Source organism: Sceloporus undulatus, chromosome 3, assembly GCF_019175285.1.
Source record: "Sceloporus undulatus isolate JIND9_A2432 ecotype Alabama chromosome 3, SceUnd_v1.1, whole genome shotgun sequence".
Lineage (NCBI taxonomy): Eukaryota > Metazoa > Chordata > Lepidosauria > Squamata > Phrynosomatidae > Sceloporus > Sceloporus undulatus.
Genome location: NC_056524.1, coordinates 72259905 through 72287846, shown reverse-complemented (window position 1 = coordinate 72287846; position 27942 = coordinate 72259905). Strand labels below are relative to the sequence as shown.

Here is a 27942-nt window from a genome sequence, read left to right as displayed (position 1 = left end):
TAGGGAAAGTCTTCAGAGGATAAACAGTTGTTTTTGATCATGTAATATGATACGGAAAGGAGCTAAACAACTGCACAGCTGTAAAAATAAAGCAGTTTGACATCACTTTAAGTGCTGAAGTTGCATCCTATGGAATCATGGGAGTTGTAGTATTATAGTCTTTAGCTTTCTCTGCCAAAGAGAGCTAGTGCCGCACAAAACTACAAATCCCAGGATTCTGTAGAACAGAGCCATGGCAGTTAAGTGATATCAAACTTATTTCCGCAGTCAGCACACCCAAGAGAGTTTTGAACTCATTTTTGAGGGAGTCCTCAAATAGTAGTTTCCCATGTCTCGATTTTCTGAAAATGAAGGATCTTTCAAAAGCAGTAGTAGAAGGATGAAAAGATGGTGGTAGTAAACCTACATACAGTATGCCCAGAAGTAGTGTTTTGGATCTTGCTGCTAAAAGCCAAATATTTCTCAAAGCTATTGGGGAAAACATTCTGGAGAACAAACATACTGTACCTAACATGGAAGTTTTCTAATATAAAAGAGGTACTAATTTAAAGTCCAGTTTCTAATCAATTACATATTCTTTCATTATTTCCAGGTCAATAAAAATTTAACATTTATTGTTTCAATGACTGGAATAATGATGTGTTCAAGAAACATACATAAAATTTCCCATTTAAAACCTTTTAAATCAAACTTATTCAGGGTAATCAGGTTATTTAAAATGATATTTACCATATAAAGTGAGGAAACAAGGTCAATGTGACCAATACTGTACATGTTATCTTAATTGAAGCAGTCTGAATTCTTCAATTTCAAATACAATGAGGAGAAAAACATGCTTGATTTTGAATTCAGTAATCTCTTGTAAAGCAGAATGCTGAATCATACCATTATGACTTCCAAACTCAACCAAGTACATTGGACCTTGGATTCTGAAGATCATCACTTATAAAGATCAAATATTCCCTGGCACAATGAAAGGCATATTAATTATGTCACTACTAAAATATGAGCTGTAAAAACCTGAACAGGAGAGAATATTATGTTTGTTTTTTAAAATAGGGCACCATTGCCTCCTTGCATAGACAAAATCAATAATAATTTACTCCATAACCTAGGGGTGAGCAAAGACCTGCCTCAGGCTGGATAGGGCCCTTCAGTGATATTTTAAAAAGTGACTTGCTGCTTCTGAAACCTCCAGGAGCAGCAATTCATTTTTAAATAGCTTGTAGTCCTCCCCATTTCATATTTTAAAAAATACACTTCTGAAAACTACAAAGTGGGCCATAGTTACTTCAGCCTACCTTTTCCCCATCTGTATTGTCTTCAGATTATCTCAAAACAGGAAACTGGTCCCTGGACTCACTGCAGTTGTCCATCCCTACTGCAGCCTCTGGCTCTGAAGACCCAACACATTTTTTTCATCTCCTTAATGAACAGTTAATGTGTCATTAAAGTGTACACCAATTTAACATGATGTGCTATTGCAGGCACACACAGGTACAGGATCCTCTTGTAGTAGCAGATGTTCTGGACCTAAAACAAGGCCCACAACTCCAGGAAGGACAGGTTGCTTACCTGTAATGGTATTTCTTTGAGTGGTCATCTGCGAATACATACAAATGGGTTGTACTGCGCCTGCGCAGTGCCTTCGGAAACTTCTGGAATCACTAGGCAAAGTACTCTTTGCAACATGTTGAAACTTTTTGGCGGTAGCTCCGCCCATCCCTTATAAAGCCCCTGCCTTCCCGCTCTTTCCCCAGTTCCGCAATTTTTCCGCCAAGTAGGCGATAAGGGTGAGCCAATAAAGAGCAGAACACTGAGGGGAGGATGGGCGGGATTTGTATGTATTCGCAGATGACCACTCGAAGAAATACCGTTACAGGTAAGCAACCTGTCCTTCTTCTTCGTGGTCTCTGCGAATCATACAAATGGGTTGAGACTAGCAAGCTAAGGTCAATGGTGGAGGGAGTGTCATGTTAACCTTGTCTCCAACAGTATTGTTAATACCAATAAAGCAAGAGAAAGACACAAAGCGGTGGTCTAATTGGTGTTGTTATTATTATCACCATAAGGTTAAGATAAACAACCAACAAAGCTTCATGAACTCAACCCAATAGTATCATGAGCCCAGAAATTTGATAAACATCTTGTTTGTAAAATGATGCAAAAAGGGAAAACAACATGTGCACCCCAGACCATAGTCAGTGCAACCCAGACAACAAGACAGCCCTCCCAAAGGCTGCATCCCTTCTGGCCCTGGTGTCCAACCTGTAGTGCTTGATGAAGGTTATAGGTTGCGACCACACTGCAGCCTTGCAGATGTCATCCAAGGGCACACCTGACAAAAAGGCAGAAGATGCTGCAACTGCCCTGGTAGTGTGAGACCGAGCCCTAGCTGGCAAGGGTTTACCCAAAAGCTCATAAGATAAACAAATAGTGTTAGATACCCACTTAGAGAGTCTCTGAGCCGACACAGGCAGTCCTTTTTTGGACTCCGAATAGCACTGGAACAGTCTTTCGGAGCGGCTAGAGTCTCTAGTCCTGTCGAGGTAGAAGGCCAGGGCTCTACGAACGTCTAAGGTGTGCAGGGCTCGCTCAGCATCGGTGGTCGGGTTCGGGGCCAGAGTCGGGAGAACAATGTCCTGGCACATGTGGAACACAGAAACAACTTTGGGCAAGAAAGTAATGTCTGTTCTAAGAACTACCTTGTCCAGTTGAAATTTGAGGTATGGTTGGTCTCGATGCAAGGCACAGAGCTCGCCCGCACGGCGGGCAGAGGTGATGGCCACTAGAAAAACTGTTTTCCAAGTTAGCAGTCTGATGTCCGTGGTGGCCAAGGGTTCGAACGGTTTGGACTGTAATGTTCGTAGCACCGCATCAAGGCTCCAGGCTGGGGGTGGTAGAGATGCCTGCGGATGGAGGTTACTGCATCCCTTGAGGAAACCCTTCACCAAGGGGTCCTTGAAAAAGGAGGGCTTCCCATTAAACTGAAAAGAAGAACAGATGGCCGACAAGTAACACTTGACGGAGGTGAGAGAGAGGCCTGAGTCGATCAAAGACATTAAAAAGTCCAGGACCACCGGTGTCGTGACTTGGGCTGGAGACAGTTGTCTGCTGGCTAGGAACCTGGTGAACCTGTTCCATTTCAAAGCATAGGACTTCTGAGTAGCTGGCTTGTGGGCAGCCAGAATGACTCTGCGTACGGGGGACGGTAGCTGTGCTAGGGATGGATCCTCCACGCCACCAGGGGAAGGGTGTCGATGTCCGGGTGTTGAACCCGACCCTCTTGAACCGTGAGGAGATCCGGTCTGTGCTCGATCCGGAGGAAGTTTGCCCGGGAGAGGTGGAGGAGGCAGGGGAACCAAGGTTGTCCCGGCCACCATGGAGTGATCAGGATGGCATCCGTGGCATCCGATGTCATCTTGGAGACTGTCCTGGTGATCAACGGGAAGGGGGGAAACGCGTACAGCATAACCCCCGACCAGAGGAACCCGAACGCGTCCCCGAGGGATTGTTCGTTCGGCGTTCAGGAGCAGAACTGGGGACAATGGGTGTTGTGGACAGTCGCGAACAAGTCTATTTGTGGGGTTCCCCACCGACTGAAGAGGTCGAGCACCGTGTCGGGGTGGAGTCTCCACTCGTGGCATTGAGATGGAGACCTGCTGAGAAGGTCCGTCAGGTCGTTTTGGATACCCGGCAGGTGCACTGCCTGGAGTAGGATGTTCCGGTCTATGCACCAATCCCAGACCTCAAGTGTGATGTTGAGTAGTGTGTGAGATCTGGTTCCTCCCTGCTTGTTCAGGTAATACATGACGGTGGTGTTGTCCGTCCTGAGCTGAACAACCTTGTTGGATAGGGAGGACTCGAAGACCCTTAGAGCCTTCTGTACCGCCAACAGCTCTAGGGCATTGATGTGCAGCCTCCTTTCGTCCTGGGACCACTGGCCTTTGGCCCACAAGTCTGTGGTGTGGGCTCCCCATCCGTCCTCTGATGCGTCGGTGGTCAACACAACCTCCGGCTGGGGTTGTGAAAAAGGCATGCCGGCGCAAACGTTCCGGGAGTCGAGCCACCAGTGGAGGGAGCGGGCGACTGGCCTCGGGATCGTGAGATGACGTGACGGGTGGTCTGCCTCTGGGTCGAAGACGGAAAGGAACCAGGACTGGAGAGGTCGGGACCGGAGCCTTGCCCACGGTGTTACGAAGGTTGTTGACACCATATGCCCTAGGGCTACCTGGACGTCCCTGGCAACGACTCTTCTTTGGCCGACACATCTGCCGATGGCTCGGGCGAGGGTTCGGAAACGGTCGGAGGGCAAGGATGCGACACAAGTGTTTGAGTCGAGGGTCGAGCCGACTAACCTTATGCGCCTTGAGGGCAGTAGTTGAGACTTCTCGAGGTTTACGACCAGTCCCAGACTTTGTAGGAGCTCTAAGGTTTCGGCAATGTGACGGCTGAGCTCTTGGTCCGATGGCGCCACAATCAGCCAGTCGTCTAGGTACGGGAAGACTCTGATGCCCCGGCGATGTAGATGGGATACTACAGGTGCCATGCACTTGGTGAAAACTCGAGGGGCTGTGGACAGACCGAAGGGGAGGACGTTGTACTTGTAGGCGTCGGTCCCGACGGCAAAGGCTAAGAACCTGCGGTGACTCTCGCGGATGCTGACGTGGAAGTAGGCGTCCTTTAGGTCGATCGTCGCAAACCACAGGCCCTGGTATAATAAAGGCAAGATAGAAGCAAGCGTTACCATACGAAAACACCTGTAGGAGAGATAGGCGTTAAGGGCTCTTAAGTCTAGTATGGGCCTGATGCCCCCATCGGCCTTGGGGACTGTAAAATAGCGAGAGAAGAAACATCTAGGAAAGTCTATGGCATCTATCGGTGAAATAGCACCTTTTGCTAAGAGGGTGCGTACTTCGTCGAGAAGGGTGTCCGAGGGGAGGGTGGAAAGGAAAACTCCAGTTGGTGGGAGTTCTTCGAATTCAAGGGCGTAACCCCTACGGACGATGGTAAGTGCCCAAGAATCGGTGGAGATCGAGGCCCAGACGGTGGAAAATGGCCTCAGTCTATCTAGGAAGACAGGAGAGGAAGGGGTGACGGAGTACGTGGTGTCCCCTCAGTTCCTCTTCTTATTTTGTTCGGGATCCTGCCTCCTGTAGCCTTTTTTGTACTTGGAGCCAGAACGACGTCCCGAAGAAGAAGAGGATTGGGAGGGATAGCGCTGTCTGGACTGGTCCTGACGCTGGAATGGGCGGTCCTGCTGATAGGGTCTGGCCATACCACTGACGGATGCCTGTAAAGCGCTTACGGGAAGAAGCCTGAGGAGAGGACGACATACCGTGTTTCTTGGCTGCGGTCCTCATCCTGTACTTGAAATTCAACTTCTCATCTGTTTCGCAGTGGAAGAGGCCGTCTTCATCGAAGGACATGTCCTCGATTGTGGAGCGGGCATTCTGGTTCAAATCGGAGGACCTCAACCATGCATGCCTCCGCAAGGCGATGGCTGCTGACATGGATTTCGCGGCACAGTCAGTAGAATGTCTTGCCGATGTGATGATCCAGCTGCCAATTGAATGAGCCTCGTCTCGGACCTCGGAGAGGATGCCTTGGGAGTCGTCGGGAAGGTCCGGAATGAGAGGGGAGATCTTCTCCATGAGCCATTGTATGTATGCGCCCATACACACGTTGTAATTGGCTACTCTCATCCCCAGGGCCGAAGAAAAATAGGCTTTCTTAGCGAGGGCGTCGATTTTCTTAGCCTCTCTGTCCGACGGCATCAAGGAAGCTTTAGGAGTGGAGGCGCGCTGGGAACCCTCCACGATGGCCGAGTTCTGGCGCGGATGTTCAAGCAGCCATGTCGGGCGCGGAGCCACTCTGTACAGGGATTCAATCTTCCTGTTACTAGCAGCTGTCGATGCTGGGGCTGCCCACGAACGTCTGGCTAGCTTCTTCAATGAAGGGAGCAGAGGAATGGCAGATGGAGTGGGGAGCTTGCCATGAATCCTCCTCTCGATTGGATCCGAGGCCTCATCCTCTGCCTGGGCGAATTGGATATCAAGAGCGTTCCCCATCTTAATCACGTGCTCGGCAAATGTGCGTACGTCGTCCGAGGGGGACACTGCACCCGGCTGGGCAAACTCCTGATTCGATGGCCGATAGCTGTCGTCAGAAGAGGCATCCAAGTCGTCTCCAGGATGATAGTGAGCCTGAGAGGATGTCTCCTGTCTTGCCTCCAGATCAACGACCTCCAGATCGGTGGCCGCCGAAACGTGGCTAGGTGGAGCTGTCGCCGCGCAGGAGGGCCTGGAGGATGCACGTGGTCTAGGTCTCTCAGCAGGCAGCCCGAAGTGGGATTTGATGGAGTCGCGGGGAACAGCCATGTAGTAGGTGTCAGTCACCTCATCGTAGAAATAGTCAGCCTCGGAGGGGCGTGGAGGAGATGGCGAGGCGGCACGATGCACCAAGGCACGGTGAACCATCGACGTGGGCATCGGGGTGGGGGATCACCTGTCCTCTCTCGGGCTGGCAGGTGATGCTGGCTCGGAAAGGTCCATAATGATGTCCTCCGGAGCATGACGGAACGTCGAGAGAGGCCGGGACCCGGTTGGGGAAGTGCTTCGGCGCCCGGGACGGGTGTCGACGGTCTCAGGGGTCCGGAGAGCTCTAGCCGCGGAGCGAGAATCCGAAGACCTCTGATCGGCATCCGATGGCTCTCGGGGGGTCTCCTTATGCCTGGACCCGTCCGTATCCCGTTTCTCAGAACGGTGGCGCTTGGCGGCCGAGTGTCCTCCGTCCGGGGACCTCGCGCGGGACTTCTTTGAAGCCGAAGGCGCCAGCGGCACGGTGGCCTGGGCCTTGGCTGGGTCTGGAGATTTTAAGGCCTTGGCGGTAGAGGCCTGAGGGACAGAGGATTTCGAGGCAGAACCCTTGTGGGAGCTCGAATCCTTGTCTGAAGCGCGGCTCTCCTTTGAGCTCTTCTTGCGCTTCTCCTGTTTATCCTTCTTGGAGGATCGAGGTGCGCCTTCCAACGGGGCCTCGGTGTCTGGGGCATCCAGGGAGGCTCGAGGAACGGATGACGAGGTGGGAGCAACATCTCCAGCTCTACCAGGCTCGGCGGGAACAAGTTGGGCCGGAGTCTCGGGCAAGGTTGGCAACGGGTTTGCGGCCGTGGAAGGAGCCGGTAGGGAAGACATAGCGCCCGCGGTGAAAACCTTCGTGTAAATAGCGGCCTTTAATCTAGTCTCCCTATTTTTCCTGGCCTGAGGGGTTAAAGATTTGCACAAGGCACAGGATGCAGGAACATGCGCCTCGCCCAAACAAAGAAGGCAAGCCGAGTGGGGGTCTTGACCGGGAATCTTACCCCCGCAAACAGAACATTTCTTAAAGGGGACTGATGGCATGGTCCACTCACAACTTGTAGTCAGACAGTCCGAGGTCAATGCCGGTCCGGGAAGATTGCCAAATCAGAAGGAGCGAGCAAAAACACAGTCCAGAGTCCAAGCCAAATGGTCAATAACGGTCAATGGTCAAATAACGGTCCGAGGTCAAGAACGTGATTCCAAACTGAGATTTCCAACAGCGAAGTTCCCTAAGCAGCTAACGCGGCGGAAAAAAGGAACTGGGGAAAGAGCGGGAAGGCAGGGGCTTTATAAGGGATGGGCGGAGCTACCGCCAAAAAGTTTCAACATGTTGCAAAGAGTACTTTGCCTAGTGATTCCAGAAGTTTCTGAAGGCACTGCGCAGGCGCAGTACAACCCATTTGTATGATTCGCAGAGACCACGAAGAAGAAACATATTCTCTCTCTCTTTCTCTCTCTCTCACACACACACACACATGCTTCCATCATTTGTGTGTGTGTGAGAGACAGAGAGAGAAAAAGAGAGAGAGATGTGTGAGGATGATTTGTTCCAATTTTTTAATAAAGCAACTATCTCATGAAAAAGTGTAAATGAATCTTGAAAAAATATAATATGGATTTAGGAAACAAGCATGATTTAGTTTACTGTATATACCCAACTATAAGTCAACCTCATGTACAGGTATAAGTTGAGAGCAATTTTGGGGGCCAAAATTATGGATTTTGATGTGACCCGTGGATACGTCAAAGGTAAAACTTAGGGACCTGTAACAAAGGATCTAAAGGATAAAGCAAAGAAAAACAATGCCAAAGAACATACAAAATTCCAGCAAGCTGCTCACCCTAAAGATTGGATGGATGATAGAGGGGGGGGCGGGGGGGGGGTCAGAGCTTTCATGTCAGATTACACTCTTAACTTTCACCAGGGGATGGTTCCTTTTAAAAAAGAAAATGGTTAAAGTACAGTACTTACCTTAACCCGTGGATAGGTAGACTCTGGTTTTTAGGTCAATTTTTGACTAAAGTTTCTAGACTTATATGTGAGTATATACAGTAATTTGTACTACAGTTCCAATTAATATTTCAGATAAATTTGCAGTAAGTGTTGCTAACAGATGTAACTGAACATAATTTCCTGGTGTTGTCTGCACTTGCTGTGAATTCTGTCTCTGGTTAGTGTTTAACTCCTCTTTCTTTTAGAGCCAGTGCATCATTAGGTTTTCTCACAAATGGTTTGGATATCCCACAATGTACTTCATTCTGGCACCTTTCAAGATGTTTCAAGATCATACATGGTTGGATTGTAACAGCAGCCCACAACGATATCACCAGAATCCTGACCCCACTGTTGCCATTTCTGTACACATAAGTAGTAGTAGATGAACAACATAATTTTGCATGTCTCCCGTAATCAGCCTTAGCTTTTGTGATTTATTCAGTGGGGTTTGTCATTGCCTTCCTGTGAGGTGGAAAGAATATGACTTGCCCAAATTCACACAGTGCATTTCCTAAGTAAGGATTTGAATCAGAGTCATAATTCTACATTCATGCTAATACATCACTAAGGAATTTTGTGCTTTTAATCCATTCATATGGATAGATCAAAGGAGATTGGAGAAGAGGATCCATAATTTTAGTTCTGATTTTAAGTTTATGGAATTGCATCTAAGACATCAAATTAAACAAAGCCGAACATAACAGGTTGCATACCTAGCATCTCAATTAGGAATATACAAGCTGAAGCTGCTTTTATAACATCCCAAGGACATGTGCTGGTTTTGCTGAATGGGCTCATCTTTATAAGCAACTGGATCATCTCTAACCCCATATGACCTATTAAATGCATGACATTATAAAACATTAATTAGCCATACTATCAACACCATGCCATGGCTGGAGTAGAGAATTCCGTGCCAAACTGCATACTTTTAAAAATACTATCAAGGAGATACCATTTCAAACTATTTAGCCCATGTGTGGAGAGAGTGTTTTCCTAAAAACATTGCTGAACTCTAGCCCCATCATCCCCAAACATGTTCAGGGATGACAGATGCTACAGTCTAACAATGAAGGGGGGAGCACAGGCTCCTAGTCTGAATTCAATTGAAGTTTCACACCACCCAAATTCCTATCTGAGTGCGTTCCAACCACTGCAAAGAAATACCAAAGAAAAACAATAGCAAGGAACAGAAAGGCATTCACAGAGACCATGTGCCACTGCCCTGCTCAATTAATAGCAAGAATGTGCCAGTCATGGCTGCTTGGACTGAAGGGAAGGCAACTGCAGTATGTGATCACAACGTTGTAAACTGCTTTCAATATGAACCCCGTCATATTGTTGAATTGGAAAGGACACTGCAACCATCTTGTTCAATTGTCTGCCATCACAAAAATCCATAGCAACAGCATCTTTTGCAGGAAACCTGTTTAAATACTTTGAATGAAGGAATGGTCCACCATTACCCAAGATAGCCCATTCCACTGGCAAACAGTTCTCACCATCAAGTTTTTCCTAATGATCATTTGGAATCTGTAGCTTGAATCCAGTGGTTCATGTCATCCTCTGGAGCAAAATTTCTAATGTTGGATTGTTTTGTCTTCATCAAATATGCAGAACACTGTCAAGTCTAGTCTTCTTAGCACAATCCAAAATTCTCATTTCTATCTCCTTTGAAGAGCCAGTGTTTTTGACAGTGTAACACAAGGGATTTTCTAACCACAGCCGTGAAAACAGACATGTGCAAATGGATTTAACATTAACATACACTTCAAATCTTAAAGAGGTAATCAAAGAACTGTTTCATTTTCATTTTGATAAAGTCATCTTGCATCTCTGGAAGGCCTGTCTGGAATTCAAGTATCTGGCAGGTTTGTATTTCAGAAGGGTATGCAATGGCCAGTATAAACCCACATGTGGGAAAAGCAATGTGCAGTAACTTGTTCACAGACAGGTAGTCCTCACAGGGATCCTGTGATTTTAAACCTATGACTGTAAACAGCAAAAAAGGTTATGTTTGTTCATGAGTACTTTGGTGAAAATTCTATGATCCAGGTTGTGAACTATAATGTAAATAGCTTTGCAATTTGTTAACAACTGTGATTCAGGATTTCTTCTTCTTTTGCAAGGTTATAGAGATCATGGCAGCATATTTATTTACTATTTTTCCTACATGGCCATCAGACATGTGCCTGAAGATTTATAAGCCAAGGCAAGCACCTTTTTGCATGTGTAAATATTAACAGCAGTATGATTGATTGAAAAATACTTCTAAGTGGTGAGTCCATGTGGCTGCCCTAACACTTCAAAGGTGATTTATTCATTTATTTAATTTGCATCCCATTCTCCCAACAAGGACCCCAAGGTACAGGTTAATGCTGATATTTTTACACCCACACTGGAACTCCTTAGAAGCAAACAATGGTAACGAATAGAATTCATTCTCCTAAGCATCCCATGTTGGAAATTAGTGATGCATCTTTTAAAAGCCACAGGGAAACTTTATGATACACAGTTTCTTCAGATATCTTCAGGCACATGTCTGATGGCCATGTAGGAAAAATAGTAATTAAATATGCTGCCATGATCTCTACTGATATACAGAAGAAAAAGAAAAAAGGGGGCTGACTGAGAGATAGCAACCTTCTTTAAATCCTACTGAAAACAACAGAGGAAACAAAAAGGCACCTTTGAATGCTTTGTTGATTCTGAACTTGTATCAAGCTTCTTTAGCACATTCAGATGGAATTAAATGTTAATTTAATTAGTACAGAGAATAGTATCCTATCTCTTCTAGTTGCTAAGTCCAATGTGTGATGAAGCCTTCAAGGCACAATATTTAAAGCAACTAACTTCCAATAGATTCAGCAGCAGCAGTTACTGGGAACCATAAGGAAATTCACAATGCTGAAAGAAGGGGGAAATGTCAATGGCATTCTCAGCTAAAGCTTGTTTAGCTGATGTTTTGAATGTGTTGAATGATATACAGTATGTTGAAATAAAGAAATACTGTACTGAGTACTGTTGTGTTTGAAAATTCTGATGTGGAACTGTGGATTAATCCAAACTCAGGAGCTAACTTGCTGTATTGTCAAGTAATTAGAAGTGTGTACTGCTAAAGATAGTCTCTTGATTACAGGAAAGATTTTGATGTTTTACTCATCTGAATAGCTATCCATCAAATCTCTTAAGAAACAAATTTCAAGATAAACTGAAATGTAATATGAATGTTAGTTTACATGAAATACAATCCATGCTTAACAAAATCCAAGTTCTCATTAAGGAGTCAGTCCTTATACAACTATGGGATAGCAGAGATCCACAGAATATAGGATAGGCTTGTTTATTCAATTTGGACTGTTTTCATAACCTTTCAAATAGAAGTACTAAACATTTTTCCCCACATGCGCAATACAGTCATCATCCCAATTCTTTAGAGAATTTATAAAAATATTTTTAATCCAATAATCCTGATAAAGGTAAAAATAAGTGTTTTATAGCAAATGATGAACAGAGTCACTGGTTAGGAGTAGGGCTGCTAGGCTGCAATCCAGACATGCCCCTGTAATTTTAAATTTACCACTGAACTGGGAGAAGAGACAGTCTTCATTTCTTTTGCCTTTCCCCTTGTCCTCTTGTGCCTGCCCCATTCCCACCCTCTCCAAGTGGAGTCTAAGATGGTTGAAATGACAAGAGGAGCAATACATAAACTGTGTCAGTGGTAAATTTAAAAGGTGCAAGGAAAATCTGGACGTTTCCATCTAACAACTCAAATTCATTTTAAATTGCATACATTCGTTACTGAATCACACATTTTCACTTCCTGTTGTGTGTTTTGCTGTCCACTTCAGACTGGCTGGGTTTTGTTTTTAAGGTGCAGAAGCATCTTTCAAATCTACATGGCTAACGTCATAAGCAAATTCCATACACTACTTTGACATGCTTTACATTTTACATTGTTAAACCACCAAGAGTAATCTTAAAACGACAGGACTAGGTGAATGCATAACTCTCAAGGAGACAGAAGTGTTTTCAAATCTTCCACCAGGGCAATTTCATGTGTCACAAGACTGCAATATGTTTAATGTTATAGAGCACATACTGAAATAGCAATGGTGAGGACATGTTTAAATCTATGCTGATGTGAAGCTGACTCCCCCAATAGGCACCCACCATATTTCCCCCTGGCTGCAGACCATTACCCCATACCCTTATCAGGTCAATCTGGGATCAACATTGTGAGTGAGAAAGTTACCCTAAGAAAATAACAGGGTGATGTGTTCTTTCTTAAATTACTAGATTTTCCAAATTAAACTCAAAAACAACACGTTTGAAAGAAGTTGCTGCACCTGCAAAGACACTCTTTAAGCTTACTATGAAATACAAAAAGTGCACTCTTCTATATCTACATATAAAACATATTAGAAATAAAACTTGTGTAAAATGTTTGCTGTGCAAACTATAAAAAGTCAGTCAGTCCATAGGTTTTCCTAAGCATTTAGGCCTGATTCTCTTGTTTCCTACTGCAGAGAATCACTGTTATCCAACACCAGCCCACTGATGTTAGTAGTTGAGAGATCTGTTCCATCATCTTCAGTGCTGTCCACAGATTCATCCTCACTTTGCCCTGCCATCATGACTTGTTGGACAGCCAAAGTAGTACCATCAGAGGAAAGAGACTGGAGACTGTCTACATTCATATTGACAGGAGCTGTAATTGTTACAACGGCTCCTGAAAATGGGAAAAAACACAAGTCCAAGTGGAATTATTTCACTAGAAAAACACTACTAATATTTCATAGAAATTAATTTTTAAATTAACTAAATAAACATTTCAGACTGGGGAAAAAACAATAATCTAAATATTTGTGAAGTGAATCACGTTGTACTGCCCACCTGAGCCCTCTCCTTTTTTTTTTTTTAACAAGAATTGTAAGAGACAGAGAAGGTATGTGTTGTGCTCATTATCTTCTTTGTGTTTTGTTTTGTTAACATAGAAAGTGTTGTAAATTTTGGAACATTATCATCTTAATGTGGAATAGATATTCACACATTAAAGTGGGCTGCCAGTGAAATGCCATTTCGTAGCTGTTTTCCTGTATCTGTAGTATAGGAATAAATCCCATTTGCGGCATAGTGGTTTGAGTGTTGCACTACATCTCTAGAAACCAGTGTTCTAATCCCTGCTCAGCCATGAAACCCACTGGGTGACCTTGGGAAAGTAATACTCTCATAGCCTCAGGGAAAAGCAATGGCAAACCCTCTCAAAACAAATCAAAAAACAAACAAACAAACAAAAAACCTCTAATGATAGGGCCACCCTAAGTAGGAAACATCTTGAAGGCACACAACAACAATAAAGCAGAACTCGCCACTGAACCCCAGAAGATACATCTTCTGTACATGGTGTGATGCCTAAGGGGATGATGGACAATCTGGCACATACAAACCCTCCTTTGCTGTTGTGAATAACCTATGAAAAACTGTTGTTATGCTGTTCATTAATTCCATTGGGGATGGGAGAGGTATACATACTATTTGCTAAATTGTTTGGCTTAAGAATTTCCCTCAATCAATCAAATAAAAGAGCTTCCTTAAAATATTCAACAGGTTAGTGAGGAAACTACTCACCGTCTGACATAGTAAGTTCATTTGACTGATGCTGAGCTACTCCTGATGCAATGGAGTCTGGCCAGAATCGCTGAACTGGTCGGTTTTGAGCTGTTTTCTTCTTCGTTTTTGGAGTTTCAGAACAACTGGAATCCAACATTGGCTGGAGAATTCGTCTTCTAGCATTAATAAACCTGAATATGACCAAAATTAAATTTTATAAATACATTCACATGGGACAGACTGTTTTTACACTATCTCAATAAAAATATCTTATGCAATCTTAATATGTGAGGGAACTTCTGGCTCTTCCCTTTCTTCTCTCTGCTCCTTTTTCTTCTGCAGTTACTCAGCTAGAAATATGACATTTCACTCTTTCATGCTAAAATAGGCTGTAATCACTACTATTTATATTCTTGGATTAATGCTAAATATGGCTCCAACATCCTGCCATGTCCATGTATTCAAATTCTTCCTATTTTCAGTTTCACAGCAGTGCTACTGAGGAACAAAAAACACCATTAAGGCAGTAGTCCTACACTTATGTACCTCAAGATATGACATCTTGAATTCAGACTTAATTTTAATAAATACATTACCCAGGATTAAGGTCTTTGATGGAAGGGCTCTTCTCCATGTCCCACCAGTCAAGTCAATACATTGTGACAGGATATGGGGGAAGGCCTTCTCAGCTGTGGCACCTCAACTGTAGAATGCCACCCCCAGGAAGCCTGACTGACACCAAAACTAATGTCATTTAGGTGCCAAGTTAAAACTTGGCTGTTCACCAAAGCCTTTGGGTCTCATTCATTCAATTCATTATATATAGTTGGACAGGTTGCTTACCTGTAACGGTATTTCTTCGAGTGGTCATCTGCGAATACATACAAATGGGTTTCACTGCGCCTGCGCAGTGCTGCTCAGAACCTACTGGAATCACTGGGCAGAGTTAACTCTGCAACATATTGAAACTTTTTGGCGGTAACTCCGCCCACCCGTTATAAGGCCCCTGCCTTCCCGCTCTTTTTCCCAGTTCCGCAATTTTTCCGCCAAGCAGGCGATGGAAAGAGCCAATGAGAGCAGGACACTGAGGGGACGGACGGGTGGGATTTGTATGTATTCGCAGATGACCACTCGAAGAAATACTGTTACAGGTAAGCAACCTGTCCTTCTTCTTCGTGGTCTCTGCGAATCATACAAATGGGTTTAGACTGACAAGCTAAGGTATACGGCGGAGGGAGTGTCCTGAAACCAAAGCTATGGTAAACCAAGGTATATTTATTACAAATAAAACACCTTGAACCATAAAAGAGTCAGTCTTTTTGTTCATGCACAGATCAAATAGCAATAAAGTTGCTAAACCTGAGGAGGGAACAGAGGTCATGCAAGACCGATCCCATAGACTTGTGCAAATCAACATTCAGCAATGTAAACAGTGTTAACTGTACAAGTGTAGTAAACACAAACATCAGTAGTGCAATCAATGCAACCCTGAAACCAACACAGCCCTCCCGAAAGCTGCGCCTCGAATGGCCCTGGTGTCCAACCTATAGTGCTTAATAAAAGTCAGAGGTTGGGACCAGACAGCAGCCTTGCAGACATCCTCCAAAGGAATCCCCGACAGGAATGCAGAGGATGCTGCCATTGACCTTGTGGAGTGGGACCGAGCCCTGCCAGGGAGAGGCTTGCCTAACAGTTCATAGCAGAGGTGGATGGTACCAGCCACCCATTTGGACAACCTCTGCGCAGATACAGGCAACCCTTTCTTCGGTTCCGAGTAGCATTGGAAAAGTCTCTCGGACCGACTGGAGGCAGCAGTTCTGTCCAGGTAAAATGGCAGTGCTCTCCTGACATCAAGAGAGTGCAGGCGTCGCTCCTCATCCGACGTCGGGTTGGATGCGAGAGTGGGTAGCACAATGTCCTGGCACATGTGGAAAGCAGACACAACCTTTGGCAAGAAGGTGATGTCCGTACGGAGGACCACTTTGTCCTTGTGGAACCTCAGGAATGGCTGGTCCCTCCGTAAAGCACAGAGTTCGCCCGCACAGCGGGCAGAGGTGATGGCCACAAGAAAAGCGGTTTTCCAAGTCAATAGTCTCAAGTCCGCTGTGGCCATCGGTTCAAAGGGCTTGGATTGGAGGGCGGACAGTACCGACTCCAAGCTCCAAGCCGGCGTTGGTACCGACACAGGGGGATAAAGGTTGGCACAACCTTTCAGGAACCCCTTCACCAAGGGGTCTTTGAAGAAAGAAACCCTCCCCCCGAACTGGTATTTGGCACAGATGGCAGACAGATAGCATTTGATAGATGTGAGGGACAGCCCTCCATCCAAAAGTGCCATCAAAAACTCCAGCACCACTGGAGTGGACACCTGTGAAGCAGACAAGCCCTTTTGGTCAAGGAAGAGGCAAAATCTCCTCCATTTCAGGGCATAAGAGCGCTGGGTGGAAGGTTTCCTCGCAGCCAGGATCACCGTCCTCACTGCCTCCGGCAAGGCAGTCAGGGCCGAATCCTCCAGGCTACCAGCGGCAGGCTCTCGATGTCGGGGTGGAGAATTCGTCCGTCCTGGATTGACAGCAGGTCCGGGCGAGGATCGAGACGGAGGAAGCATCTCCTGGAGAGGTGGAGAAGGGATGCGAACCACGGCTGTCTCGGCCACCACGGGGTGATCAGGATCGCATGCAAGCGGTCCATTGTCATTTTGGACACCACTCTGATGATGAGAGGGAACGGAGGGAAGGCGTAGAGGAGCTCCCCCGTCCAGAGGAAGGCGAATGCGTCTCCGAGGGATCCGTCCAATCGCTTCCTGGAGCAGAACTGGGGACAGTGGCTGTTCCACCTGGTCGTGAAGAGGTCGATCCGGGGGGTTCCCCACCGATCGAAGAGGTCGCTGACCATTTCGGGATGGAGCCTCCACTCGTGGCACACCGAAGGGGATCTGCTGAGGCGATCTGCCACCTCGTTGTCCTCCCCGGGAAGGTGAATCGTCTGGAGGAGGACGCGCCTCTGGATGCACCAGTCCCAGATGCGGAGCGTGAGGCCGAGCAGGGTCCTGGATCTGGTACCACCTTGTTTGTTGATGTAGTACATCACGGTGGTGTTGTCCGTCCTCAGGAGGATCAGTCTTCCTGTGACAGCAAACTCGAACGCCCTCAAAGCCTTCTCCACTGCGAGCATCTCCAAAGCGTTGATGTGGAGGAGCTTGTCCTGTGCCGACCACCTGTCCTTGACGATGAGGTCGAGCAGGTGGGCGCCCCATCCCTCCAGGGATGCATCTGTTTTCAGAGTCAATTGTGCCTGGGGCTGATGAAAGGGCATCCCGGTGCAGACGTTGGAGCTGTCTAGCCACCATCTGAGGGAAGCGGCCACCGGTCTCGGTACCGTGAGCCACTTTGAAGGAGGGTCCTCCAATGGAGAGAAGACGGAGAGGAACCAGGATTGGAGAGGCCGAAGACGAAGTCTTGCCCAGGGGGTGACGAAAGTCGTCAATGCCATGTGGCCTAGGGCGACTTGAACGTCTCTGGCTCTCACCCTTCTGTGGGAGCTGCACGGCCTGAGGGATGTTGTCAGGGCCTGAAACCGGTCCGGAGGGAGGAAGGCTAAGCAGTTCTCGGAGTCGAGGATGGCCCCGATGAACTTGACCTGCCTGGTCGGTGTGAAGTGGGACTTTTCCCTGTTGACGACCAGCCCGAGGGAGTCCAAGAGGTGCAAGGCGAATGAGACTGCTTCCTGCAGCTCGTCTTGAGATTCGGCTGCAAACAGCCAGTCGTCCAGGTAGGGAAAGACCATGAAGCCCTTGTGATAAAGGTATACCACCACCGGTGCCATGCACTTTGTGAAGACTCGTGGAGCCGTGGCCAAGCCGAAAGGAAGCACGTTGTAGTGGTACGCGGTGGAGCCGACAGCGAAGGCGAGGAATCTCCGGTGGGACTCTCGGATCCCGATGTGGAAGTAGGCGTCCTTCAGGTCGACGGTCGCGAACCACAGGCCCTGGTGGAGCAGAGGCATAATGGAAGCCAAAGTTACCATTCGAAAGTGACGGTAGTCAAGGAACAAGTTCAATTGTCTCAAGTCCAGGATGGGCCTGATGCCCCCATCCGCTTTCGGTACCGTGAAGTACCTGGAGAAAAAGGCCCGAGGGCATTGGTCGGGCGGCAAAGGGGAGATTGCCCCTTTACCAAGCAAGGTGCGCACTTCGTCGAGAAGGGTGTCCGAGGGGGGAGTGGACATGAAGGCTCCAGTTGGAGGGAGCTCTTGGAACTCGAGGGCATAACCCCTGCGGACGATGTTGAGAACCCACGAGTCCGATGTTATAGAGGCCCAGGTGTTAACATAGGGCCTCAAAATGTCCAGGAAGAAGAGGGGTGAAGGAGAGACGAAGCGCGCTGCGTCCCTTCAGGCTCTCTTCTTCCCCTGGTCGGTGTCCTGCCGGCGGGACTTACGGTACCGAGGCGGGAAGTTGCGACGGCCAGAGGAGGAGGAAGACTGCGAGGGGAAGCGGTGTCTCTGGGAGCCCTGTTGTTGGGACTGCCGATCCCGGGAGAAGGTCCCCTGTGACTGACCTTGCGGTTGCCACGGGCGCTGACGCTTCCGGAACGGAGGCCGGTGCCGAAGACATGCCATGCTTCTTCGCCGCCACCTTCATCCTGAACTTGCGGTTCAGGCAGTCGTCGGTCTCGGCATGGAAGAGCCCGGTCCCGTCGAGCGGCATGTCCTCGATGGCCGCCCTGACCGTAGGGTTGAGGTCGGAGGGCCTCAACCAGGCGTGGCGTCGAAGTGCCATGGATGCTGACATGGCCCTCCCCGAACAGTCCGCCATATTCCTGGAAGTGGTGATGAGCCAACTTCCAATGGAATGGGCCTCGTCCCTGATCTCCACCAGCTGCCTCTGGATGTCATCTGGGACGTCCGGGACGAGGGGGGAGATCCGTTCCATGAGGGTCTGGATGTAGGCCCCCATGCAGGCGGTGTAGTTGGCAGCCTTGACCCCAAGAGCCGATGCCGAGTACGCCTTCTTGGCCAGACCGTCCACCTTCTTCGCCTCCCGGTCGACGGGGGAGGTGGCCTGCTTCGGGACGAAGCTGTGTTGGGCTCCCTCCACAATGGCAGAGTTCGGCCTGGGGTGGTCGGCCAACCAAGGGCAACTCGCCGGGGCGACCCTATAGAGCGACTCCACCTTGCGGGAGGGCGCCGACAGGGTGGCCGGAGAGTCCCAGGACCTCTTCACGATGGTCTGGAGCGAAGGAAGGAGAGGCAGGCAAGGCGGAGTAGGCACTCGTCCGTGCACCCGACGCTCAACTGGGTCCTCGGCGTCGTCTTCCGCGGAAGCGAGCTCGATGTCAAGGGCCCTTGCCATCTTGACGACGTGCTCGGTGAAAGACCGGACGTCGTCCGATGGGGAAGACGGCTCTGGGTTGTGCATCCTCTGGGGGGAGGCTGGGTCCGAGAGGACATCCTCGTCCGAGGGTGCCTCAGAAGGAAGCAGCGGCTCGTCTTCGGAGTCCAGGTCGGAGGAGAGGGGGTCCGTCACTCTAACCTGGGATCTCGGGCGGGTAGGAGCAAGGTCGGCTGAAGACCGGGAGTGCCTGCGGGGTGGAGACGGCGACCTCTCGTAGACCGACACTGTCGGGACCGATCTGGACGGGGTGGCCCGGTCTACGGGATGGAGGTTCAGCCTGGTGAACTCCCTCAAAGCCCTGTCCTCCGAAACAGACACGTAGTACCGACGCGACTGCGTGTCGAAGAAGAGGTCGGGAATGTCATGCCCGCGGGGCTGGTCCTCCGCGTCGTCGGTTGCCAGGATGGAGGGCGACCGGTGCTCTGGGGAGCGAGGGAGAGCGGTGTCATCCGTGCCATGGACAAAGTCCATGGTCGACAGAGGCAGTGGAGTGTCCGGTACCGGGGTCCCCCGGTCTACCGGCGTCGGCTCCAGGTCGCGGGGAGCTACCGAAGCGGAAGCGCGGGCCTGTTTGGACGGAGAGTGCTTCTTGTCCTTCGCCTTCGGTGGATCGGTGGCAGGCCGATCCTTGGAGGGTTTAGACTTTTTCGGGGCAGGATCACGACCGGGTTTGTCGTGGTGCCTCTTCCTCCCAGGCCTGGGAAGCTCCTCCGTTGGGAAGAACGGATTGTCCGGAAGGTCGAGGAGGACAGCAGCCACTGCCGACGAGGAGGGTCTCGGAGACTTCGCCCCTTCCAAAGGTACAGCCAGCTCCTTGGACTTCGGAGCGTGGCGAGACGCCTTGGATGCCTTGGAGGATGAAGGCGAGGCGAGGTGGACCTCTGGCTCGGTGGCCTTCTTCGGACGCGAGCCCTCCGATTTCCCCGCCGGTTTGGAGGTCGGCTCGGTACCCTCAGTCCCCGACGACTTGTGGGGGCGCTTGGAGGGTTTGTCGGTGGCACTGGGCAGTTTGGAGCCACGGGCCACATCGGAGGTGGTGGAAGGGGTCCCGGTCGGGACAGACACCACGCTGGGAACGGCGGCTCTCCCAGATCCAACGCTGGACACACTGGCCCGAGAGGATGAGGCGGGGGGCACCGCAGGCGGGACAGAAGATGACCGCGAACCTCCCTCTTGCACCTTCCCCAGGTCAATCGCCGAAGTGAGCCGGGACTCACGATTTTTCCGGGCCTGGGACGAGAGGGATCTGCAGAGCAGGCAGGCCTTGGTGTCGTGGTTCTTGCCCAGGCACAGCAGGCAGGAGGAGTGTGGGTCTTGGACGGGCACCTTGCCCCCGCAAATGTCGCACTTCTTGAAAGGTGCAGGCATTTCCAGTATCGACAAAGCCAGAGGAGAATCCAAAAACGAGGTCAACAGTCCGAAAGTCCGAAGTTACCAGGGGCAGGAGACAAAGAATGGTCAAGATACAGTCCGTGGTCAAAAAGCGAAAGTGATTCCAAGCAAGCAAGCAAGCAAGCGAAAGTTCCCTGAAGCAGCTAGCGCGGTGGAAAAAAGGAACTGGGAAAAAGAGCGGGAAGGCAGGGGCCTTATAATGGGTGGGCGGAGTTACCGCCAAAAAGTTTCAATATGTTGCAGAGTTAACTCTGCCCAGTGATTCCAGTAGGTTCCGAGCAGCACTGCGCAGGCGCAGTAAAACCCATTTGTATGATTCGCAGAGACCACGAAGAAGAAACAGTATATATCGCTTTAAAAATGTTTACATTTTAAAATCTGTTTTAACTTATTATACTGCTTAATATGTTTTTTGTTTATTTAATTATCTTACTGTTTTTCAATCTGTTTTAATGCTATTTTAAGTCATCCTGGGATCTCTTGAAATAGGGCAGTGTATAAATATGTTAATAAATCAATCAATAAATTTTATCTTACCAGTTATTAACCTGGAGCAACGTAAGATTTGTTTGTGCTGCTATTTGTTTTTTCTCATCTTCAGTTGGATATGGATGCTAGAGAGAGGAAGCAAAAATAAAATATGTTACTTTTGCCTTTTACATTTCTTATTCAATTTATATCAGTAAATATAATTAAAATATCTACAGCTACAGTCCCACTAATTAGATAATTTCTGACCAATTAAATTCATTTCTGCTACAATGTATCTAATATATTTGCATGTCCCGAAATATATGTGGTTTGAAACTTCCTTTAGGTATATAAAATATAAAATGTTAATTTTATGACACATATTATAAATTTAATTGGTTAATTTACTTATTAATCTAATGATGAAGCAAGAAAAAACCTCAGATTTCTATATTTATGCAATCAAGATTCTCACTGATATGAAAAGCCAACTCATTCTAACTGGTTTAATTGTCCAAAAGCAAGCCCAGTAATCAACAGATCAGTGGGAACCTCATTTGTTTGGTCCTACAGATGTTTTTTCAGGTCCCAGAATTCTTGACTATAGGCCAAGTGGCTGTCTGGGAGCTGAAGTCCAAAACTCCCAGAGAACCACCAGAGTTTGGGAGTCACTGACAAAGTAGTAGGCATATTTTTTGTATAATTTATGCTTATATAAATTATGCCTGTCACAAGTGGGGCAATACAGTGGTCCCTGCATTTAGTAGTGATATAGCGCATCATGCATACATATTAATAAGATTAGTGTGTCATGTGTTTTAACAGCAAATTCAGATAATCAAATGCCTATTGGTTTAAAAGAAAAATGGGGTCATGAATCAGTAAGGTATCAGTTTTTGCAATCATGCTCACATTAAGTTGAAGAAAATGCAAATAAGAAAAACATAGCCTCAGTGTAGATGGTTTATTCTCAGTCATCTCTAGGAATCATGAAATGCTGAGTACTTCTTTGCAAAACAAACAGAAAATGGTGGGGGCAGAAAGGGATTGGCTTGCTTGAGTCCCTTATAACTTACAGTATCTTGCAGGAAGAAATGGCAGATTGGAACCCTGAACAGGAAGTAGTCTTAGAGGATTCAGATTCCAATAATGAATACAGTATAGCAGTTTGACATTCAGATAAGCAAACAACACAGAACATTCAAAATAAACTCAATGGAACTTGTTTCTGAGTAGATGGTCCAGCATCCATAGTGTACTTCCACTAGTTTCCAATGGCTGAATTGGATCTTTCTTCACCCTCCCTTCCCCCTGCAGCCTTCTGAAGTAACAAAAACCTGCTTCAGAAGGTTTCCCTGCTTTCCAAAGTTTGGTTTTAGGGTTCATGGGCAACTTAGGGAGGGAGAACACCCCTCCCATTTTGACTGGTGGAAGCTGAAGAATACAGTAGACGTGCACCACTGGGCCCCAGCAATGCATAGGACTGCATTATTACTCTTTCATAGTGTTGAAACACAAAAAAAAAAATAATCAAATCAACAGCATATTGTTTCAGTCACAGAAGCAGTGCCATTCCCAATAAAATGCCCCAATTAGTAATTAGCAGCTATCTAAAATGAAGTTCATTAAAATCTTTGGTACAGGAGTTGAAGAAAGAGACAATAATCTCTCAAGTGCTTATCCCTCTAATGGCAGTAACACAAAACAACCCTTCTGGAAAAAGCAGGCAAGTGACATCTCAAGATTGTTTTAAAACTAATTCTTTGCAGTCACAGATCTCATAAATGAGACTACAGAGAGATCACAGAAATAATATTAATCCTTAAAGGGCTTTGAGATGGCAAAATGTTTAGATGATAACCAAGCAGACTGCTAAATGAAGATTTTTTTGTTTTTCACTTTAACACTTTAATAACTTGACTTCTAAAAATAAGTCTCTATCAAACCATGTCCAATTGATACACACACACACACACACACACACACACCCTTATAGCTGCCAGAATTCCTACTAGACAGCGTGATTCTTGGTAAGTCCAGCATGTGATAAAACTAGATTCATTATACTGTGTCATATGAGAGGAATAAAATACCTTGCAGTGTTAAATAAAATTGTTAAATATTTTAAGTCTACAGAACTATAGGACAAACAGCATAGGAAATACAACTATCTATAATGTGCCCATCATAGTAACATCAGTGTCTTATCATTAATACTTTGAGATGTTGTTTTATATACAGTAAGCAGTGTTATGCTGATTTTTAAAAAATTAGAAATAGAGATGGAAACAACCTCAACTGCTAGAGCATCTGATAGCTCCAATATGAGACAGTGTGAAAACACCAAACAAAGGAAAATACACAAAGCAACTATTTTCCATTGAAAAAAAATCCAGTTGTGGATTTCCACAGATGTAACAGAGGCCCCATTCCCACTCAGCTATTTGCCCTGGATGGAACTGGGCAGATTCGGATCACCCCTCCCGAATCCCTCCAGAAGCAAGTGCTCACTATCATTTACCTTAATCAGGGTTATTTACCCCTGAATGACAATGCAGCTCTTTGCAGAAGGTTTACATTTGCGGTACTGGTTTAAAATGAAAGCTCCTTTGCTGTCAGTCAAATTCACTTCTGCTTTCGTCAAAGGTGACGTTTCCTACAGCAATTGGTCAACAGAATGGGTGCTTTCCCCCTTCCTTTTTTAAAAAAAACTGGTGGCAGAGTGCACATATTCTATCAAATTTAAAAACCTCCAGGGGTGTGTGCGTATGTGTGTGTTATGTGTAGCAAAAGCATTTACTCTCGTATCAATTTGCCAAATTGAAAGGGAAACATTTGTAACAATTCGCATTGTAGCATTTGCATTTTAAACAAAATAATAATAATAATAATAATAATAATAATAATAATAAGCCTCTTGCAAAAAGGCTGCCGTTCCAGGAGCAAGCAAATGAAAGGGAAAATGTAGCACAAGCAGACACACATTCTATCTATATGTATCACCCACAAATCATTCGCATAGTCTGTCAAAAAATAAAAAAATAAAAAAAGAGAGAGAGAGAGAGAGAGAGAGCTGCCTGGTGCAAGAGGGAGGCTTGTTCTGTTTTCTGCCCTCCCTCTGACCATGCCTTCCCTGAACTTGACCCTTCCTCCAGCTCCATCCTTCTCCTCCTCCTCCATCACCCCAATCGCCCTTGGCACCCTTCCTCCAACTCCATCTCACCCCGGTTGCTCTTGGCACCCTTCCTCTGGCTCCATCTCACCCCAATTGCCCTTGGCACCCTTCCTCAGGCTCCGATTCTCTTGGCATCCTTTCTCAAGGCTCCTTCCTTCTCCTCCTTCTCCTCCTCCTCCTCCTCCTCCTCCTCCATCACCCCGATGAAGGGGAGGCTTGTTCCACCCTCTCTCTGACCTAAATCCCTCTCCTGAACTTGACTCGATCATGACCGGGGACAAGTTCATATTGACGGAACCCTTTTTCCCCCAAAAGATACAGCTTTTACTCTGCTTTCCAAAGATTCGCGCCAAGGGACATTTGCCCTGAACGGGTGTGAAAGCCTCGTTTTCGCTTGTGAAAGGATTGGGGCCAATGAACTTCCCGTGGTTAATCCGAGTTCTGATCTGGGGTAAAAGGTAGTTTGAATGGCCCCAAAGAAATCTAACAGAACCAAAAATGGGGGCCTTTCCCCTTCCCCTTCACACTGCAGTCCTCCATGTACCCCTACTGTTCTGGAAGTTGGGAAAACACTTTAAATTACAAGAAGCCCACATTTATCCAACACTAGGAATTACAACAGCATCTGGAACTTGAATTGTTGAAATGCAGAACCCATGTGGGTAACATGAGGGAATTGTGGTGACCTGCTTGGGTCTGCCCACGCATGCTGCTTGCAAAGTTTTTCAGTTGGTTTGCCCCTCCCCTCCTCAGCTTGCTTTGCAAGCAAAGCACATGTGCATGGTTGATCTCAAGCAAGCCTCTCTAGGCAAGAACTGACAAAAGAGCAGACTCCTTGTTCGAGCAATGGAACTTGTCCTTAATTGGAAAGCGTCGAAAGACTGAGTAATCAGATAACAGTGTGTTGAAAGGTGGGGACTCCCTGAAGTATTTGGGTGGCACAGAGGGTGTAGGAGGGAGAACAGAAGAAAAGCTGAATTGTAATCACTAGCACAGCATTAGTCCTACGTTGTGTCAATGAGACAGTTCTACCTACTTTAATTTTGTTATATGACATCACCAGTACTGAAAACATCATATTTATATTGCTCAGTCCCTGTGAAACTGAAGAATCTAACACTGAATTATGCATCTTCCCAGGCAGTACAATACTGTTTCCATAATAAATTTCATTATGAATAATAATAACTCTGGATATAACAAAGAGTTAAGTACTCCTCCAGCAACAAGAGCATACAACCCGTGTGTGTGTGTGTGTGTGTGTGTGTAACAGAAAACCAGTGACAATATTTGACTGACCTTTCAAGTCATAATAAACTGATTTTCATATAGCCATCAAAGACTGCATGTAATAACCTAACCCAGTGGTTTCCAACTTGACTCCCCAGATTTGTCATCTTCAACTCTCAGCAGCTCCAGCCAACATAGCCATTGTGGGGTCCAAGTTTGGGAACCAACCCCTGTAACCTAACAAATGCTCTAGCATAATGGAACTGGGTGTGGAACTGGATACAAGGCAATTGGCACAAAAAATCCAGCATCTACACAAAACATCACTAAATATCTTCTACCCCCTAGGAATTATTCTATTGACAGAGACTTAAATACAGCTACTCAAAAGGCTATCGATCAAGAGAGCACATAATTTTTTAAAAAATTCTTCATATAGCAAAATAAATGAATAAAAAATTAAGCTAGTACTTAAGAAATTAATGAGGATATATAACAAACACCTACTGAATATGGGCTTGATTCAGTACTAACTTTAGAGATTTTGAATATGTTTACAGAAAGCATTTTTCTAAAAAAATTTTTTTAAACTCTTCATGTTATGGTCAAAACATTTTAATTTAATGTGCAGCAAATAAAAATACAAAAACACTCAGAACATAAATTATTTACAAATACTATAATCAAGCCTTACCCCTATGTGCTGGAAAAGCCAAGACCTCATCACATTTGTAGCATGCTTTGGAAGAACTCCCCTTTTATTTTTTGATGACCCATCATCTTGATGCAAGATGCTTAAATCTTGATTTAATTGTAACTGGAGCTGCACATAAATTGAGAAGTAGCACAGTTACTAAAACAACTTAATCCCAGGTTTCTTAATATTCCACAGAAATAATTTTATGTGGAAAAATCTAAATGATTGCACGGAGAGAACACGTTTTGTGTTGCAAGCAGCAATGCTGCCATGTTTACTATTATAAATTGCATATAGTAAACAGCATGTTTAAATGTATACTTATGTCAAAATACAACTTGTTGTCCACAGATAATTAGCATGCCAATTCTAAGTTAGCTTTCCCACTAATAGTTTTCTATGTGTAGAGGTCTTTATACACAGGGGAGCATTCCCCTGTGTATATATCAATATATATCAATATATCAATAAAGCACTAACTGACATGTTGCTCCTCCTTTACAACACTGAAGCTGTGTTCAGGATAGCAAGGAGATGAATCCTCACCCTAGTGCAGTCCCTGTTGGTGATGGTCATGCTGCGCAACAGTCTGGTGGGAACTTTCCCCCCACACTGCAATGCTGTCCCATAACTCAACATTTGGTTTTCACCTGTGAGAATGAACAATAGCCCTTCACTTCTATGAGGAAAAGTAAAGGCATGTAGTCAGGGAAAATATTAGCAGAGGGCTAAGATGATCCAAGGATTTGTAACAATAAGCACACTTTCCCTTTCTAGCTGCATCTATTGAGTATAACACGAGCCACAAAGAATCATGGCATCAGATTACCAGATATAAGGAACAGCATGCAGATTTTGCTTCCATCAAACCAGTACAACATAGCATTTTATCTTTCTCTTTAGGAACCTATAGCCACTAATTGCTCCTCCAAGCCAATCAAACAAAAGGAAGTCAAGTTTTCCTCTATCATGACTGATTTCAGTTACCTGGGGCAAGTGTTACCATTTGCATCTCAATGATATCTAGATGATAGTCCTTTTATTTTTCTGTATAGTCAAGGTTCTCAACCTTGGTCACTTGAGATGGAATATCAGGAAATGATATGTAGATCAAAGATATAGCTCCTCCCACCACTGTTTTATTCCCTGATGTCTAACCACTTCCTTTCTACTACTGCCTCAGATCCCCTGAGAACTCCTGCAGATTTCACGGTTGTCTAGAATGGAGTGCAGGAGACTGCTGAAAGGAAAACTGGACAAGACTGGATGATAGCACCTTACACAAGCACTTCTTTGCTTACACAAAGTGCCTCCACTTCATTTTAGTTAATTCTGGCTGCCTTCCAACAGCCACCAGGACCCCCCATCCCACATCATTGGGGGTGGGAGTGGCAGTGGTGAGGATCATAGAAAGCTGCCTAATCAGATCACTGGTCCAACTAGCCCTGTACTGGCAACTTTGACTGCCAATCTCCAGGCTTTTAGGCAGGATACTTTTCTAGCCCTACTGGGAGTTTCCTGGTAGTACTTACTGGTCTCAGTTTCAGGTGACAACCAAACCCAACCCTGCTTAGCTTCCAAAATGAGACAAGATCTGATATATGGGGAAAACAT

General features: G+C 46.3%; 1 protein-coding gene across 8 annotated transcripts in view; it reads right to left on the bottom strand.

Annotated features, from left to right (window-relative positions):
• Positions 1-11682: 11682 nt before the first annotated feature.
• PKNOX1 (PBX/knotted 1 homeobox 1) overlaps positions 11683-27942 on the bottom strand; it is a 47998-nt gene continuing 31738 nt past the window's right edge. For all 8 annotated transcript variants that reach the window (XM_042457970.1, XM_042457966.1, XM_042457971.1 and 5 more), the window contains 4 exons: positions 26326-26454; positions 21293-21369; positions 13987-14159; positions 11683-13087 (listed from right to left, as the gene is read on the bottom strand). In XM_042457970.1, the coding sequence (XP_042313904.1) occupies positions 12876-13087; positions 13987-14159; positions 21293-21369; positions 26326-26454 (591 nt within the window). In that variant the 3' untranslated portion in view covers positions 11683-12875. The remainder of the gene's footprint in view (positions 13088-13986; positions 14160-21292; positions 21370-26325; positions 26455-27942) is intronic.